Source organism: Typopeltis vanoorti, chromosome 14, assembly GCF_054136105.1.
Source record: "Typopeltis vanoorti isolate ZY-2024b chromosome 14, IOZ_Tvanoo_1.0, whole genome shotgun sequence".
Taxonomy (NCBI): domain Eukaryota; kingdom Metazoa; phylum Arthropoda; class Arachnida; order Uropygi; family Thelyphonidae; genus Typopeltis; species Typopeltis vanoorti.
This window is the reverse complement of record NC_143562.1, coordinates 30,619,671-30,639,098: the sequence shown is the minus strand read 5'-3', so window position 1 is coordinate 30,639,098 and position 19,428 is coordinate 30,619,671. Positions and strand designations below refer to the sequence as shown.

The 19,428-nt window shown below is 34.5% G+C and overlaps 1 protein-coding gene across 1 annotated transcript in view; it reads right to left on the bottom strand.

The window, feature by feature from the left end:
* Positions 1-19,428, bottom strand: part of Mppe (Metallophosphoesterase) — a 94,881-nt gene that overhangs the window by 27,200 nt on the left and 48,253 nt on the right. Inside the window, exons 4-5 of the mRNA XM_090404321.1 lie at positions 13,472-13,603; positions 495-614 (exon numbers count right to left, since the gene is read on the bottom strand). Of these exons, the coding sequence (XP_090260447.1) occupies positions 495-614; positions 13,472-13,603 (252 nt within the window). The remainder of the gene's footprint in view (positions 1-494; positions 615-13,471; positions 13,604-19,428) is intronic.

Below are 19,428 nucleotides of genomic sequence, written 5' to 3'. Positions count from 1 at the left end.
ATTATTAAAACAACTAGAATTTCTCAGAAACTATTCCTACAATTCCTGGTAATTGGGAATTTAAAAATTAAGAATTTTTCCTGGGAATTCTTGGAAAGAATCTCTAGTTGCAAGAAAAGAAAAAACAAATTTAGGAAAACAGAGGATGATTTGGAGTGATGAATGACCATCTCATTCTCTGTCCTTTTAGATAGGTATGAAGTAAGGGACTGTAGCTAAAGTGAGCTGAAAGAGACAAATGAGACATCAGTTGAAACAAAGAACTGAGAACATTTGCAAAATAGGTGGAATTTATACATTAAAAATTTTTTTTTTTTTAAAAACAAACTTCACCTTCTGGACTCTATACAAGAAGATGAAAGAAAATTCCTATTTGTTCATCTTCAAATATCTAGTATAGAAATATTAAAAATATAAACACGAATTTCATTCAAAAATGCTTCTTTTACAAACATCTATTATAAATAGTGAAAGAAAATAAAAATCAATTATACCTTGTTAGCAAAAGTATTGTATGACAGTGTCAGTGGAATGTGTGATAACACAAGACGTGTTGTTCCAGGAGGAGGAGGAGGAATGGACATGTAGTTCATAGATCTAGTGAGATAATTCACCTGAAAGAAAGCTGTCATTAATATTGTAAACAAACAAAAGAACACACGCACAGGATTATAAATATGTTCATATGACTTAAACTCGAAATGAGTATTTAATATCACAACATGACTAGTTTCATCAGAACTACAAATGACTTTTTCAGGTATACATTCCCCTCCCCAACCCCAATAAAAAAAAGTCCCTTGTAATTAGGATGAAACTAGTTGTGTCAATATTTAATTATATAGCATATTAAAAATGATACTGTATGTTTTATGTTGGTCAAGGTCTGACTTTAGTCATATAACTCATTTTCCCATCAAAATGAGTGCCAACAAAGTTTGTATTCTAATTCTCTTTCTCAGATGCACACACACACACACATATATATAATAAATTAAGATAAAGCTAAAATAATTCTGTGCTGATTTTAAATTAGAATGAATAAAATGAAATATGAAACATTTTTATTTATATTACGTTAATTTTATTTTCATTTCCCTTCCCTTCCACAATTTTTCTTAACCATTTCTCATGTATATTTGCATAAATCTTACCAGGTAAGATTTATGCAATCAGTAAGGGAAATACTTCTGTAATTCTCAAAGTCAGTTTTATTTCCCTTTCTATAGATAAGCACTATGAGAACTGCTCCAATCCTGTGGAATTTGACCCTCTGACCAGGCCTTCTGAATTATGCAATACAACCACTGTAAAACATTTATACCACCAATATTTGAGCATTTCTACTCGAATTTCATCTACTCCAGCTGCGTTTCCACATTTCAGGTTTTTGATGACCTTTTCTACTTCAAGTATGGATTTGTATTCCTGATGACATTCCTGTTGAGAATTTTCTACTATCAAGACACTGCTCGTTTCATTTAGCAGTATTTCAAAGTAATTACTCCAAATATCTTGAATATCTTTATCTTCAGTTTTCATGTCACCTCTTTCCATCTCTGATTCCTTTTACAGTACTTTTCCTCCATTTCTAAGCTTTTTACAATAGTCTTCAGAATATTTTGCTATCTTCCAGATACTTATTTGATATGTTCTTATCAAAATCTTCCTGTGACTTTTATTTAGCTAATTTTACAGTACTTCACTTTTTTACTTTTGCTCTGTATACTCTAAGAGCACAAGCTGACTTACTTCCAAGAAACTCAATATGCTTTCTTCTTTTACTTGAGTGCCTCTTTAACTTCATGAGTCTGATTTTTCTATCCATGCAGATTATTTCACCACATGCCTCTATGGCTGAGGCAATCAAAGTTTTCTTTAGGGTTTGCCACTGAATCTATCAGGTTTGGGTCTTATTTTCAAATTCTTTCAGTTTTTCTTGAATAATTTGAGTCTGTAGTTCACATCTAATAGTTCACTCTTCTTTTCAATATGAAATTCAATTTTATCCTGATCAAAACTAAGTAGAGGACTCTTCCTATATCAAACTCTCTGTATACTCTTGTGTCCTGAACCAGTAGGAAAACATCACTGTTGACAAAAACATAGTCAATGAAACTTTTCTTATTTTTTGCATCTTCTCTCCATGTGAATTTTTGCACATTTTTATGTTGGAACATGATGTTAATAATAACTAGTCCATGTCCTGAGCAGAAATCCAACAGGTATTTCCCATTATTATTAGCTTCATTCTTTTCTCCAAATTTTCCCAAAATATTTTTGTGTCTGGTAATCATTTCCTACTCTGCTGTTTAGATCTCCAACAAGAATCACTTTTCCTTTTTTGTTGTGCCAACTGCCTTCTCTAATGCCTCAAAAGACTCATCCATTTCTTTCTTGGTAGACCATAAATACAAATAAATCTCATTGTCCAGTTTCCCCCATTCTGATATTTGCCCAAATCATTCTACTTGAGACTGCCTGCCATTCAAGAAGATTAGCCTCGTATTTAGTGTTGAATACTATGGCTACTCCTTCTTTTCCTTGATTATCATTGCCTGAATATAATATTTTATATTTGTTGCTTGGAAAAATCTCACTGTTTTTGTTTTTGTTTTGGTAATACCTATTATGTCGATCAGATACTTATCCAATTCTTCTGCTAGTTCCATTTCTTTTCCATTGATGTGTCTTACGCTGATAGTACCAATCTTAATCTCTGCTCATATTGAGTTGGGATGTGTTCCTGGTTTTGTTCTAGTAGCTGACTTCGCACTGTTTGCCCTGGTTACAGGACAAAAGCCTTAACTGATATTGTATGAAATAGTGAAATTTCTCCTTTATCCTGAGGTGTATGGGGGTTAAAAACCAGTTTTCCTGATGGGAAAGCCATACATGCATACATCAGATTGACTTCCTCAGAAATCAGCTGAAAGAAATAGTCTAGCATTCCTAGTTGTTGTTTTTTTTGATAAACAGCTTTGAAGACTAACATTTTGAATTTTTTTTCCCATTTTACTTCTCAAACTTTAGTCTAATTTTCAAAATTCAATTCAGTTCTGAAATTTTTAACAAATTTGAAGTTTTACTTTTTTTTCCTTTTTTTTTTATTTTTATTAAAAACCACTTTTCTTTTGCCAATTTTACAAAAAAGAATATACATTTTGGATATAATGCTAAAAAAAAAAAAACAGGAATAATGCTGTCAACTTCTTTAATATGTAACCACTTGGACTGTATGGATTGTGCATCCTTCAAATATTTTTCTTTATCCTTTAAAATTGTATATGCTGTCTGAATGTTTAGGTAATATTTCAAACAGGCATTCTGACAGCATGTTAGGTAACGACCTCATATTTTGTTTACAACATTATTCTTCTTCTTGTTTATTTTTATCTTCCATAGTATTACAGTTCACCCTTGAACAATACGAGGGTTAGGGGCACTAACCCCCTGTGTTGTCCGAAAATCCATGCATAACTTTTGACTCCTCATAAACTTAATTACTAATAGCCTGATGTTGACCGTAAGTCTTACCGATCACATAAACAGTCGATTTACACATATTTTGTATATCATGTATGTATTATATACTATATTCTTACAATAAAGTAAGTTAGAGAAAAGGATATGTTATTAAAGAAAATCACAAAGAAGCGAGAATATATTTACAGTACTGAACTGTATTTATCGATACCGTAAGTTTACATCATCTGTTTACAAGATGAATCATATGTCTGTCAATACCTACATCAATACGGTCTTAATAGATACAAAACACTGTAGATGTTATTTGTATTATTAATACTAGACATCAAAAATGAAAAGATATGTGATAAAGAAATTCATATCTATTTACAGTTATAACGATTCATGCACTGATTATTATTATATATTATATTAATATTATCATATAGATATTAATTAAATTAAGGGGATATTAGATCCCACATCGTTTTAAAACCGAATAAGAAACTCAACGATTGGAATCAGAGAGTTTCATGATGAATATAGTATAAAAAAAACTATAAAATTATGGGAAAAGTTCTGATCGCTATTCTTACGATCAGAACTTTCCCCACCTTTGCAACGAGTTGCCCGTGTTTATACTACGTTCTAGGACTACTTGCATTTAGCTCACACTAGTATTCGCTGATAATTTTATAGTTTTTTATACTATATTCATCATGAAACTCTCTGCTTCCAATCTTTGAGTTTCTTATTTGGTTTTAAAACGATGTGGGATCTAATATCCCCTTAATTTAATTAATGTTTATATCGCCGAAATGAAGCCTGTTGGCTCTTTATATCTAAGTAATCATATAGATATGATTGCTTTATGGTCTTGTCTTGTCAGATGTAATCTCCTTCCAGGAGGTTGATTACTATGAGCTTCCACCATGTATGGTTTCGTGTTTCTCTTTTGCATTCTTCATAGGACAAAAAGGTCCAGTCTTTAATATAAGAAGGAAGAATTTTTGGCCTTGATTGGCTCTTCCTGGCCACAGGTTATTGGCATTAGTGAAACATGGCTGACGGAAGATGATATAGTTAGTGGGATAGAATGTGTAGGTTATAGTGTTTAGGAGGGACAGAGAGAATAAAATGGGGGAGGAGTGTTATTGATGATAGCTGATGAACTGCAGCCAAGGAGAATTGAAGTTGTATTGCAGGATAGTGAAAAGAGCTCATTTGAGGCTAATGGTATGAGATTGAGACTGGCAGAACAAAATATATAGTTGGGGTGTTGCTATAGACCAGGTGATGGAATAGATGGTGGAGATAGTATGCATAAGCAAATAGAAGCAATAAGTGGATGGTAACATTGATGGAAGGAGGAGAGGACACATGTGAGGAAGGAACTGGATTTTATTCAATTATTAAGGGATAACTATCTGAGACAGCATGTAATTGAAAATACTAGGAGTTTGAGAGTGCTTGACCTGGTAATAGCATCTGAGAATTTGATTGTAATGAATATGACCATATTGCCACCTATTGGTGAGAGTGATCATAAGGTCTTGACCTGGGAGGTGGCTAAAGGTGTGGAATTTTCGATTAAGACAGGATATATGTGGAATTACCATGCTGGCAAGTATGACAAACTTAGGAGATTGCTTGGTTCAGTGCCATGGCATGTAAAACTGCAAGGGCTGGATGCTGATAGAGCATGGGAAGTGGTCAAGGAGCATTTACAGGAGGTTATGGCTGATTGTATACCTAGGGTCCGAATAGTAAAACAAGTAGGGGTTAAATGGATGAATAACACCATTAAGCTTGAGCTGCAAAAAAAGAAACAACTGTGGAGGGAATTTAAAGAGAAAGGTGACCTGCAGCCACACGAACGGTATAAAGTGCAGGCCAGAAGGGTAACAAGTGTGGTAAAAAAAAGCAAAAGTGGATTATGAAAGGAAACTAGCTATGCAAGCTAAAGAGAATCCCAAACAGTTCTTTCAATATGCTGCAAGCAAAAAAAAATAACTGTACACGGCAGAATGATTTTAAGGAATGATGATGGTAAGGAGGTCACTGAATCAGTCAATATAGTGGAAATACTGAGCGAGTACTTTGCAAGAGTATATCATCCAGGTGGTGACATTGAAAAAATGAAGGAACCATTAGTTTATATGGGAATTGTGATGAATGAAGTGGAGGTGAATAGTCTATTACAGAACCTTAATGTGAATACATCTGTGGGATTGGATGGTATACCGGCACGGGTCTTACGTGAAGTGGCTAAAGAATTATCAGTGCCCTTGACCATGTTGTTTAATCTGAGTCTTGGGTCTAGCTTAGTGCTGAAGGTGTGGAAAGAGGGGAAAATAGTTCCACTGCATAAAGGAAGATCCAAGACTACTGTTGCAAATTACCGACCGATCAGCATATCAAGAGTCGTTGTCAAGGGAAAAATACAGGAATGGATTGATGAAAATGAGATACTGTATGGGGGACAGCATGGCTTTGTGAAGGGTACATCATGCCTCAGTAACTTGCTCAAGTTTTATAACACAGTGACGACTGAACTGGATAAGGGTAATGGGTTTACAGTGATACTGCTGGACCTGGCTAAGGCATTTGACAGGATACCACATGGAATTCTAATCCGTAAACTACAACATATGGGAATGGATATAGGGTTGGTGAGATGGATAGGTGGGTAATTGATGGAGAGATATCAGAGAGTAGTTTATTCAGGAGTAGAGTTCAAAAGACGGCCTGTGACTAGTGGTGTGCCGCAGGGTTCTGTTCTTGGACCACTGCTGTTTAATTTGTTCATTAACGATACAGGGAAGGATCTAAGAAGAACAGTTCATTTGTTCACTGATGATGCAAAGTTGGGTAGGGCAATAGTGAATGCAGAAGATGTCAAAATCTTGCAGGACTTGGATAGATTGGAGTTCTGGGCTAAGGAGAATGGATATCAATTTAATGTGACAAAATATAAGGTTATGCATTTTGGGGTGAAAAGATTAGCAGCAGTATACCACATTGGTGGAACTGTACTCCAGGAGATTGATGAGGCCAGGGACTTGGGAGTGTTGGTGGATAGGGAGATGAAGTTTAGGTGGCACATTGCAAAAGTGGCTAAATCAGCTCATCAACTCACTTGGTTGTTGAAAAATACTTTGACAAGCAGAGACAAGCAAGTTATTGTACCTCTGTACTGAGCCTTTATAAGATCTCATCTCGACTACTGTGCCCAGATTTGGTCACCTAGGTTTCTTCTTGATGGGGAGGAGGTGGAGAGGATCCAGTGGCAAGTGACCAAGATGATAGCAGGTCTATGGAATGAACCTTATGAGAACAGGTTGAAGATTTGTGGGTTGCAGAAATTAGTTGATAGGTGGAAAAGGGGAGATATGATTGAGACATTCAAATTGTTAAAGGGTTTCTATAGGATTAATTCAATGCTAGATGAGCTGGCAATTTGGGATTTAGCTGACAAAATTGCATTCTTCCTGGCTTAAATCATAATTCAAAGTGATGCTACAACTTGATGGAATTTCATGCAGATTGGAGCATTGCCTGATTAAACAAGCCCCCCCCACCCCTGTTTAACTCAGGGAACCAGGACAAACAGCAAAAAGTCAGCTACTGGAACAAACTTCAACTCAACATCTGCAGAGATTAAGGTTGGCACTATCAACATAACAAGCATAAATGGAAAAAAATGGAACTAGCAGAAGAATTGGATAAGTACCAGATTGACATAATAGGTGTTACTGAACCAAAGAAGACAAAAACAGGTAAAATCTTCCTAGGTAACAAATACAAGATGTTATATTCAAGAAATAATAATCATGGAAAAGAAGGAACAGCTATAATATTAAACACTAAATATGAGAATAATCTTATTGAATGGCAGGCAATATCATGTAGAGTGATGTGGGCTAATATCAGAATGGGAAACTGGACAATGAGGCTTATTTGTGCTTATGGTCCCATAGAAGGTTCTAATAAAGGAGTGGATGAATTTCTTGAGGCATTAGAGAAGGCAGCTGACAACAAAAAAGGAAATTTTGGTCCTTGTTGGAGATCTAAACAGCAGAGCAGGAAATGATTACCAGACATATAAGAATGTTTTGGGAAAATTTTGAAAAAAGAGCAAAGATACTAATATTAGTAACTACCTATTAGATTTCTGCTCAGGACATAGACTAGTTATTACTAACAGCATGTTACAAATAAAAATGTGCACAAATTCACATGGAGAGAAGATACAAGGAATAAGAAAATCTCATTGACTATGTTATTGTCAAAAGTGATGTTTTCTCACTGATTCAGGACACAAGAGTATACAGAGGATTTGAAATAGGAAGTTATCACCATTTAGTGTTGAGCAGGGTAAAATTGAATTTCATATTGAAAAGAAGGGTGTGTAAGAAAGTTTTGAAATGAATCCAAGCTGAACAGCTATCAGATGTGAACTGTAGACTCAAATACACAAACATTATTTAAGAAAAACTGAAAGAGTTTGAAAACAAGAACCAAACATTGGAGAGTCAGTGGCAAATCCTGAAAAAAAACTTTGATTCAGCTAGAAAGAGAGGCATGTGTGAGCTAATTTGCAAGGATAGAAAAATCAAAAACTCCATGGTGGACTCAGGAAGTTAAAGAGGCAGTCAAGGAAAAGAAGAAAGCAAATCGAAAGTGACTGGCAAGTAAGGCCTTGTGCTCATAGAATACAGCAATAGAAAAATGCAGCAAAGAAGAGCATTGTGTAAAATTAACTAAACATATGTCATGGGAAGACTTTGGTAAGAACATTGAAAATAAATATCAGTGGTAAAATATTCTGGAGGCTATTGAAAAAGCTCAGAAATGGATGAAAGAGTACTGTAAAAGGAATTAGAGATAATAAAAGGGACATGAAAATTGAGGATAAAGCTATTCTTGATGTATGGAATAATTACTTTGAAAGAATGCTAAATGAAACAAACGGCGACAGCATGGTGGAAAAAAACACTCAACAGGAATCTATAATATATATTTGAAATATATCGACCAGAAATGCTAAAATAAAAGGAGGTATAGAAGTTTTACAGTGGCTACACTCCATAATTCAGAAGACCTGGTCAGAGGATCAAATTCCAGATGATTGGAATAGAGATCTCATAGTATGCATCTATAAAAAAAGGGAATAAAAATGAATTTGAGAATTAAGAGGAATTTCTCTATTGAGTGTTCCTGGTAAGATTGTAAGTATTATTGAGAAACGACTAAGAAAAATTGTGGAGGAGCTTGGAGAAGAACAAGCTGGGTTCAGGCCAAACAGAGGTTGTCAGGATTGTAAAATCTTGCATAGAAGGATTTTGTACAACAATTCCTTATATGCCGATTTTACTGGAAAATGAAAATCCATACAAAATACTTGTGGTTAATTAGCTAATTTTTTTATGTTAATGTAGTATGGAAATAATTTAGAGTAAACTGTTAAATATTGTGACAGCCAAATTTCTGTAAAGAACAAAGAAAGTTAAATGTAAACTTGATTGTAACAAAGGAAAGTTTCAGACAAAGAAATATTCCAGACAAATTAACTTATGACTTAAGGCCATCACTATTGAGAAGGTCAAGTATGTACGGGGTTTCCTGCCTTAACGCAACGGCGAAAAAAGTAGCGGGTGCAAACCCATGAAACACTCAAGGGAAAAATCACAGCAGGATCCAAGGTCAATGGAGAGATATATAAAAGGGGAAGGATCGATAGATCAAGACTCCTTTTCCCACAGGTAGTTGAGAAGGCTCTTTCTCGTTGGTGGCTTGTGGCGCTTAGGCATGCATTTTTTTAAAGTTTTGTCATCGCCTCTACCCAGACGCTGTTCCAGCTCTCGATTCCAGTCCTCCATGCAAGGAATTCCAGTGTGTCTTGCCAATTCAAGGTCGCAGATCCACGTCCTGCTAACAGACGTCTGGAAGTAATAGAAGGCTCGATTATGCAGAACGACGGTCAGTTCTGAATTCCAGCCGCCAAGTTTCCTAAAGGTCTCCGTTGATATCGTAAAAGGCACCCGGTAGTGAGCTATGTCGGAAGGTAAAAGACGAAGATAACGATCTAAAGGATCGACTATTGTGGACTAGATGACTAAAAAGTAAAACCTTGTATAGGAATTTTATGGAGGTGAAATTTGTGGCAGAAATTACTATTGTAATGAAATTTTTGTTAGAGTTAAGAACAGTAATAAAGACTCTAGATCGTCAGTTAAATTTTTGTGAAATATCCTGCTGAGTTATGTGTGTTAAGATAGAGTTGATATATGTGACGGTTTAGAGTGCGTGATATAATTTAATGTCTGAGTTAAAATATGATGGAGTATGCACAAGTCTGTTTTAGTGTATGACTGATTTGTAGGAATAATAAGTACATTAGACCAATTGTTTAAAGGAGAATTGTAAAGCTAGGTTGATTAATTTGAATTCAAGCTAATACTGATGAAAGGTATAGAGCCTGAGAGGTTTTGAATGTTTAGTGTTAACTTTTAGTGTATATTCACAATTAGCATGAATAAATTGTTTTGTTTGTCAAATAATTTGCCTGATTCCTACATACCAATGCACTGCTCATAAAATTTGAATCTGTGTGACCTAGAATATTGAGTAGCCACGACTGATAGATAGAAATTGTGTTGCTAGACTTAGTAATAAGTACAAGAGAAAAATTCTGTGCCTTGCTGAGTGCTTTTCTTTGGAAGGATATTCAACTCCTATCTATGAATCCTGATGGTGCAGTCGATACAAACAAATAAATTTTCAGAATTCAAAATAGAAAAACGCCAGTAGTTCAGACAAAGAAATTGGCTCCAGTCAGAGGCAATTTCTTGGTTCTTAACTTTCGTGCACATGAAGAATCATAATTACGGCCTTGAGACGGGGGGGAAATTAAAGTTGAATGAGAGGATTAAAAATAAGAGACTAATTCAAGCAACGTATTTAGAGCTCGGAGTTATAACTGTATATTAAGTAGAGTATTTAAGTAAAGTAAAATAATGTGTATAGAACTTATGAACAAGTACAAAAATAAATAAGAGTAATATAATTTTACAAGGCACAAGCGACACACGTATTTTACAGGATCAAATTTTCACTTTAATACAAATAGTTGAGAAATTTTGGTAATATAACAAGGATTGGTATTTAAGTTTTGCTGATCTGGAAAAGGCATATGACAAGGTGGCAAGAGGAAAGCTGTTCAAAATGTTCCGGTTATATGGTTTAAATGGGACATTATATCAAGCAATACATAGTCTCTATTTGAGTTGTAAATCAGCAGTAGAATTGAAGGATGGTTTCATGCAAGTCAGGTGAGCGGCAATGGTGTACATTATCTTCACTGTTCATCTCCACTCCATCATCTATATGGAATAGCAGTGGAGCACAAGATTTCCTGATCAAATTGAATAGCTGCTGTAATAAATCTGGTATTAAAATCAGCATTAAAAAGACAATAAAAATAGGCAGAAACATTGAAAACATCAACTGCATCGTGAATGGAGAACTTATAGAACAAGTAAAACACTTCAGCTATTTAAGCACAATGAAGATGGCAAATTAAATTTAGAAATAGACAGCAAAATTAGCAAAGCTAGTATGGTAGGAAGTTAATTGAATAAATTTATATGGAACAAGAGAAAAATTAGTCAAAACACTAAACTAACTGTATATGAGACAGTGTTAAAACCAATTTTAACTTATGGATCTGAGAGCTGGGTTAGAAATAAAACTCTTGAGCAAAGCATGGAGACCACAGACATGAGAGTCCTGAGAAAGATTAAGGAACTGAACAAATGGCATCAATGGTAGTATCATATTAAAAATGAGGATAAAAGGAAAGAACTTGACATTGTTAGCATTCAGGAATGTGTTAGCAGAGCTAATCTCAGGTGGTATGGCCACTTAAACAGAATGGGATAGGAAAGATTAGCTAAACAAGTGTTCTTTGCCAGAATGGCAGGAAAAAGACCCAGAGGAAGACCTTAAAAAGGTACAGTAAAAAGTACCTTAGAAGACAGAAATATAAGATTGATAATATTGAAATGTTGACAGATAACAGACTAATCTGGAGGAAAATTGTTGATAGTAAGTTAGTAATGATGTACCTGTTCGTGTAATACAATCATAAGATTCTATACACCCCTTGAGGGTATATGTCAGGAATTGGATGATGATGCTCAGAGTACTTATGGTTGGTTTAGAGTTCTTCAGCCGAGAGAATAAACAAACAAATGCCGTTTCCATTCAAAATGAACAATACTAGTTTTTGCATAACATAACAGAATTACATATATTAGTTTCTTCCGTTCCAATCACCAGTGACAGTAAATCATCTTCTAGTACTTAATTCATCTACTGAACAGCTTCCTGCAACAGGCACCTTGAAATATTAGCATATATCAATTGCCATTAATAGACTAAGTTTATGCACTTCTTAATGAAACCTTTGTTTTATTACTTAAATTTATTGAAATTTTGGATCCATATTAATCCATAACTTTGATTTTCTCTCTCTCTACACTATCTTTTCTTCGCTGCCCTATTTTGTTTTTTTTTTAAAGCATTCTCTGTTGCTAACCAAAGAAATGCTGTATGATGTCGTGCAGATTGCATTTGTCACACATGGGTTCTTCACTCTATGCTTGGCATTATGGCTGGTCATCAATATGAGCCTTTTTTCAGAGGTAAATATGTTCTAAAAACTATACTGAAATATTATTATTCACACTTTTCTTCAGCATTTCCTTTTGTTAGGTGTGACTAAAAATCCTCCATGCACTGAAGAAATTATTTTGTTTCAAAACTTCTGCCATGATGTCAACAATATAAGCTAGCATCAATTACATAATGCTGTAAATATTCCTTATATGTTCATTATTGATCACTTTTACATGATCAATATTTTACAACATATATAAATATTTTATTGTGATGTATATAAGTATTTAACACAATGTGTACTATACTTGAATAATTATTCAAGAAATACACAGAACGAGTTAAGTGAAATTAACATTATTAAATCAGAAATATCATGTTTCCAGACAATAAAAATGCCATCGTCGTATCTCCACAGGTTTTGGGTTGGATAATGAAGCTTTTTTCAAAGTTCTCCATAAACAGATCTGCAGATGGTGAGGCTAGAAAGTTGTTAATGGAGGTCATTATTCTATATGAAGAAATTAGGCTGAAAGCAGTGCTTGAAAAGCACAGCTACATCTGATGGGAATATGTCCTCAATATGGCTCAAAACTTCATCTACTAGAACATTTATACACAGAGAGAGACCATAACTAGAGTTGCAATATCCAATGATGAGATGCAAACATTAGGCACTTTCTGAACAAAATGTGCTGAGTTCTTGATGAAGGAATCCAAGCGTCTGATGTGGTTCTTAAGTAAATGTTCAGGATGTCTGGAGAAAAGATAAAAGTAGGTGAGTTTATGCCATTAATCATGATTCTCATATGGATGTGAAACGGATGCCAGTCTTGTGGATTTTTGCTAAGCCACACACACAATCTAGGAGGTAATGGATAAAATAACTAATTTCCATTTTAATACAACACTGCCTTCAATTTAATTTCTTCAAAAGAAATGATCTCATATCTAGATTTTTTTATAACTATCATATCACTCTACCAGATAGAAATGAAAGTCATGTATAAAATCACTAAAATCACTAAGGAATCAAATGAAGTTTGGATTCAAGAGCTAATTACAGTATGATGAAGATGCCAATTTGAAATGCGGTGTTATACCAGCTAGTCTAATAAAGTGTTTATTTTTCTAATTATGTTGGAATTATATTGTTAAAAAAAAAGCTTTCTTTAGATGATTTTTTAAGAATTTTAAAGTATTCTTTTAAATTTAAGAATAAATTTTAAATTTATTCTAATTAAACAAAATGTTTAATTAGAAGAAAAATGACAAGAAAACATAAAACTCAACTAAAACAGCAAGTTATAAATTCACTTACTTTTACAAATTCTATGGACTGAAATGGAACCATAATTTCATTCTTGAAGTACAAATCAAACCTGCGCACTTTTTCAGCAGATGGCTCACTATCCTCCCCTCCAATATCATTATCTCCGGGTATAAAAATAGCCTGAATTAATAAGAAACAAACAACATATATTTAGTTTAATCCTTTATCCAAGTATAAGCAAACAAAGTTTGTGCCTGAAGTATCTTCAGGACTAGGGCAATTCGTGGCAAAGGTGGACTGACTTCACATCACTTGCCTTAGTATCCCATAATGCAAAGCACATCTCCTTGTGGACATGTATAATGCTATGCATTATGGGAAGGGTAACTACCCAGACCAGTTTCGACCTTTATTGAGGTCTCTTCGGTGGGAGCCAGACCCAGAGGTGATACCAAGGTTGAAGCAATGCAGAAGTCATATTTCCATATAGGAGTTGCCAAAAGGTGTCAACACCTTATGATTAAATTACTCTGGATTAGAGAAAGATGTTGGAAGTTTTTTTACTTGGTTAGACTATAAATTATATATTTAGTTTAATCCTTTATTCAAGTATAAGCAAACAAAGTTTGCACCTGAAGTATCTTCCGGACTTAGAATATTGGGAAATTAGTCCTGAAGATACTTCAGGTGCAAACTTTGTTTGCTTATACTTGAATAAAGGATTAAACTAAATATATAATTTATAGTCTAACCAAGTGAAAAAACTTCCAACAAGCAAACAACATATGAGTTACGTTAGTTATACGTATATAGAGTGATTTTAGTGGTTTCTTTATACAGCTGACCCTCACTACAGCAAACACTCAAACCCATTCATTATAACAAACTAGTGAAAAGTTCTAACCAAAATTCCATACACAATGCTGTGTTAAAATAAAATAAATTCATTATAGCAAACTATTTACTATAATAATCTTTCTGTGATTCCTACAAGTTTACTATAATGAGAATTAACTATATGTAAAATTGACAGATAGCTTAAAATATTCAAATAATAAATATAATTTAGAGTATATTTCTAAAGAGATGTCACAGTTTAAAATGAAAATGTTTACCAACATTAAGGTTTGGCATTAATTCTGAGTGCAGGAAAACAAACATTAGTTCATGTGACCAAAGTGGACTATGTTGTCACTAAAAAGAAGACACTATGGATTTCGACCATTAATGGGCTGGTGATGCAAAATCCAGTCCAGTCAGCCCCCAACCTTTTCCTGCAGTATGGTCCATTTCCACAAAGACTCTAGCAAGATGATTAGTGATACCTTTAAAAGCACACTTATTCTATCTAGACAGTAGATGACATTTATGCATGGCGAAACAGGGGAGGTCTCTAGAGTGGGTCTCTGGTTTCTGTCCCCTCTTTCTTCTTGCACACGGTGCAAGCATGAACTTACTGAGCATGCTCCCAATACAGTAATTATTGAACTGGGAATGGGGAGGAAGCAGTACTTCCTCAATTCATCGACAATAAAGCTCTTTATAACAGTTGAAAAATAATCCGGCTGCTGCTTAACTTTGCTGCCAACTAAGAGTATACTCGTAGTTGGTATATGAGCCTCACAAGCCAACTACGAATATACTTGTATGTCGTGTGGCTACAAGATTACTCGTACTGACTTTGAAGAAGTGAAAGTGCTTGGTGTGGGGTAACAAACTATGCCTGAGGAGCGTGGCAGCGAATGTGTTAATCTTCCAAGTTGTGCTTGAAGGGAGTCAAAGTATAGCAGTCTGTAGGGAACACTGTTGAGGCAATGATGAGATTGCAGTCTAGGCACTCTCTTTGTGGGAGTTATGTCCACAAGAATTTTATCTGTATACTTCTCTATAAGTTTTCCCAATATTCTATCATGAAAGACAGCATAAAAATTAGTGATACTGCAGTTAAAATTTTATACAAAAACAAACATTTCATAAAATATCAAAATTCCAATAAAGCAACAAAATTCCACGTTAAAAAAACCCACATAAATTTAACACCATCTAGGGGATTAATACCAACATCAATATGTACACCACTTATAGACAGCCAAAAAACATGATCTGTTATTCATTACTGAATCTCAACTGGCATCCTCTGTAACTACAGATAACTTAAACATTTCACATCATGCATGATGCCTTCTGTAAGAATTGTGGAACATGCACTTTTGTTGGATCTCATACAGAAAAGTTACAAGGATTATCTATCCTTGAAAGCACAATGTCCATTTCAACAGTGTCCAAAATACCAAACAATGAGATAATCTTCCTTGGAAGGTTTAATATTCACAATTTCAACTGACTCTCTCTCTAACTTCAGAGAAGACCAATCTGGAAGAGAAGCTGAACTGTATGCTGTCCTGTTCTCAAACTCTTTCAGTTTTTCAGCAAACTAACTCATAACATATTATGTCACACACAATTATAACAAACCAAAACCAATGAACTATAACACTGGAATATTTGATGACTCTCATACAGACACACCAACTTTTTATGCTTTAATAAAATTAGCTGATTTATGTATTAAACAATCTCATTAAAAAATAGGAAAAAGAATGAGATATAACTTAGGTGAGAGATGAACTTCATCGCCTGGTGTGAGACCACTGTCCCACTTATTAGAGGCTTGAAGTGGAATGAAAAAAAGTTCCATGTTCAGTCTCTAGAACAGAGTTTTGGGATTATGTAAAAAAAAAAAAATAATAATAATAAATATATATATATATATATATATATGTAATTAAAAAAAAAATTCTTAGCCCACTCATGGTTATTCGTATGGCATGAATAACAAAACATGCAGTACAATACACTGTCACTTTAAAAACATATAAAATTAAAAGTCATTTTAAAAACCAATAAAATTAAAAGGTTACATCCATATTGGTCAAATAGTTCACAGCTTCAGGTGTAGTACTTAAAAAGTCCAATTTGTCTCCTGAATATGCTCTGAGATAACACTGAGTCGCAATATGGTCCACAGTTTGTCTTTGAGCTCCACAATCACAATGCGGGGATGGTCGTTTACCCCATTTAAAAAGCATGTCTGCACGTGCACACACACACCAGTTTCGTATTCTATTAAGCTGAGTCCAGGATTTTCGTAGGAGGTGTGAGCAAGTATCAAAACTTTCTTGTAATTCTTTGAGAGAAAATTTTGTTATGTCATCTGTCTGGCTCTCCCACTGTTCTTGCCACTTTCGCTTCAGGTCAAAGTTAGATTGTAGTAGTTGGGCTAATTGTAGTGGTGTATGTCTTGATCTCAATCGTCATAAAGTCTGGGAGATCTAAATGTATTGGTAGGACTTTGTTCTCCAAAATTTTCTTATACTCCTGTAAGAGAGCCTTAGCAGATTCGGTGGAACAATGTTGCTACGAGCTGGAAACCAGTGTGTGGGCGTTGATGTAATTGTGCCAGAAATCAATCTCATCGTATTCCCACTCATGGTATGAATGTACTACAGGTTTACAGAAAACCTTTGATGGGTGAAGCCACATTTAAAACACACACGCACGCACACAGAGAGTTGACCCTTGAACAGCACAGGGGTTAGGGACATCGACCCCCACGCAGTGGAAAATCCACATATAACTTTTGACTCCCCAAAAACTTAACATATAAATATATTAAATATATATTTATATGTTAAGTAAACATATTAAATATAACAAAAGTTATATGTGGAAAATCCACATATAACTTTTGACTCCCCAAAAACTTAACTACTAATAGCCTACTGTTGACCGGAAACCTTACTGATAACATAAACAGTCGATTAACACATATTTTGTATGTTAAATTCTATATTCTTATAATAAAGTAAGCTTGAGAAAAGAAAAATGTTATTAAGAAAATCATAAGGAAGAGAAAATAAAACACTAAATCAGCTGTATACAAGACAGTGTTCAAACCAATTTTAACTTGTGGATCTGAGAGCTGGGTTAGAAGTAAAACACTTGACCAAAGACTGGAGACTGCAGTTATGAGAGTCCTGAGAAAGATTAGGGGCATGAACAGATGGCATCAATGGCAATATCATATTAAAAACGAGGATATTAGGAAAGAAGTTGACATTGTCAGTACTGAATGCATTAGCACAGCTAATCTCAAGTGGTATGGTCACTTAAACAGAATGGGCAAGGAAAGATTAGCAAAACAGGTGTTCTCTGCCAGGTTGACAGAAAAAAGACCCAGGAGGAAGACCAAGATACAGGTGGATTGATACAGTAAAAAGTGCCATTGAAGATAGAAATATAAGAACTGATAATGTTGGAGTCTTGACAGTTAACAGACTGATTTGGAGGAAAACTGTAGATAGGAAGTTAGTGATGATGTACATTTTTCATGAGGGTACATGGCAGGCATTTGATGATTTATTCACCTGTCTTCATATCCATAAAAATATAAAAATCATTTTATAAAATTATATGAATATATGAATCATTTTATAAAATTCTGTGCTTGTTATTAAAACATGTTATAAAGTTACATACCATTATTATTATTATGTGACACCTCCAAGGAGTCAAAAGACTCAATAAGGGAGTGCAACTACTCTATAACTCTGTCTTCACTACTCAATCCACCAACTACAGCGAACTGCATCACCTACATAAACACCATCTACTGCCAACCACCACCACCAATTTCACAGACAATCGCCAACATCCATGCCCATGGCAGGATTCGAACACGTAGCTTTTAATAATATATATATATATATATATATATATATATATATATATATAATTTTAACTTATGGATCTGAGAGCTGGGTCAGAAGTAAAACACTTGACCAAAGACTGGAGACTGCAGTTATGAGAGTCCTGAGAAAGATTGGGGGCGTGAACAGATGGCATCAATGGCAATATCATATTAAAAACAAGGATATTAGGAAGAACTTGACATTCTTAGCATCCAGGAATGTGAGAGAAAAGATTAGCAAAACAAGTGTTCTCTGCCAGGTTGGCAGGAAAAAGACCCAGAGGAAGACCGAGATATAGTGGATTGATACGGTAAAAAGTTTCTTAGAAGACAGAAATATAAGATCTGATAATGTTGGAGTCTTGACAGGTAACAGATTGATTTGGAGGAAAATTGTAGATATGAAGTTAGGGGATGATGTAAGTTTTTCATGTAGTACTATCATATCCTGTACACCCCCTTGAGGGTATTTGTACATGTCAGGAATTGAATGATGATCATGATGTGTGTGTGTGTACGTGTGTCTGTGTGTGTGAGAGAGAGAGAGAGAGCCAGTACACATGCTACTCAATATGCTTAACTCTGCTGAAAATTATCAAACTTACTGAGTTTTGTTGCTAATAAGCACTGTGAAACATAAACTGAACTGGCTTTAACCATCCAACCGGCCAAGACGGGACGTACATATACGTCCAGCTAAATCTGGATACGATTCAATATACCTGTTGAAAGAACATGGATAAGAAGTGCAATTTGGCTGTTCTGTCTTATAGAAGGTACGATAATCCTTCACGCAGTAGAGAACACTTAAACAGATTATCTTGAGAAGCTGAGTCTCAGTACTCTATAACAAGGAACACATTTCCTTGTTTTATGTAGGGCAATTGGACTCTTAGTTATATTAGAGATAGTAAAAATATAGAAATTATTTTTATTTTCTCTTTTTATTGTTTCTCTTTACCTTGGAGAATCAATGTTTAATGTTTTTGTGTTAATTTTGTCTAATTGCTTACTCGAAAGAACATTTTCTTTGTTTTCGAAAAAATAGATTCACAATAATTATTTGGAATATTAAAAAAAAAAAAAATCCGGCTGTCGATGTTCTTGATTATGTTATTTTCGTTCAAAATCATATTACGAAGAATAATTCACAGATTTCAAATATGACTATTATAAGATTTTTTTTTTGTAAATAAGAATACAGTTTTCCGAAACTTTGTCTATTAAATTTTCATAGCAGTGTGTGTGCCACAGA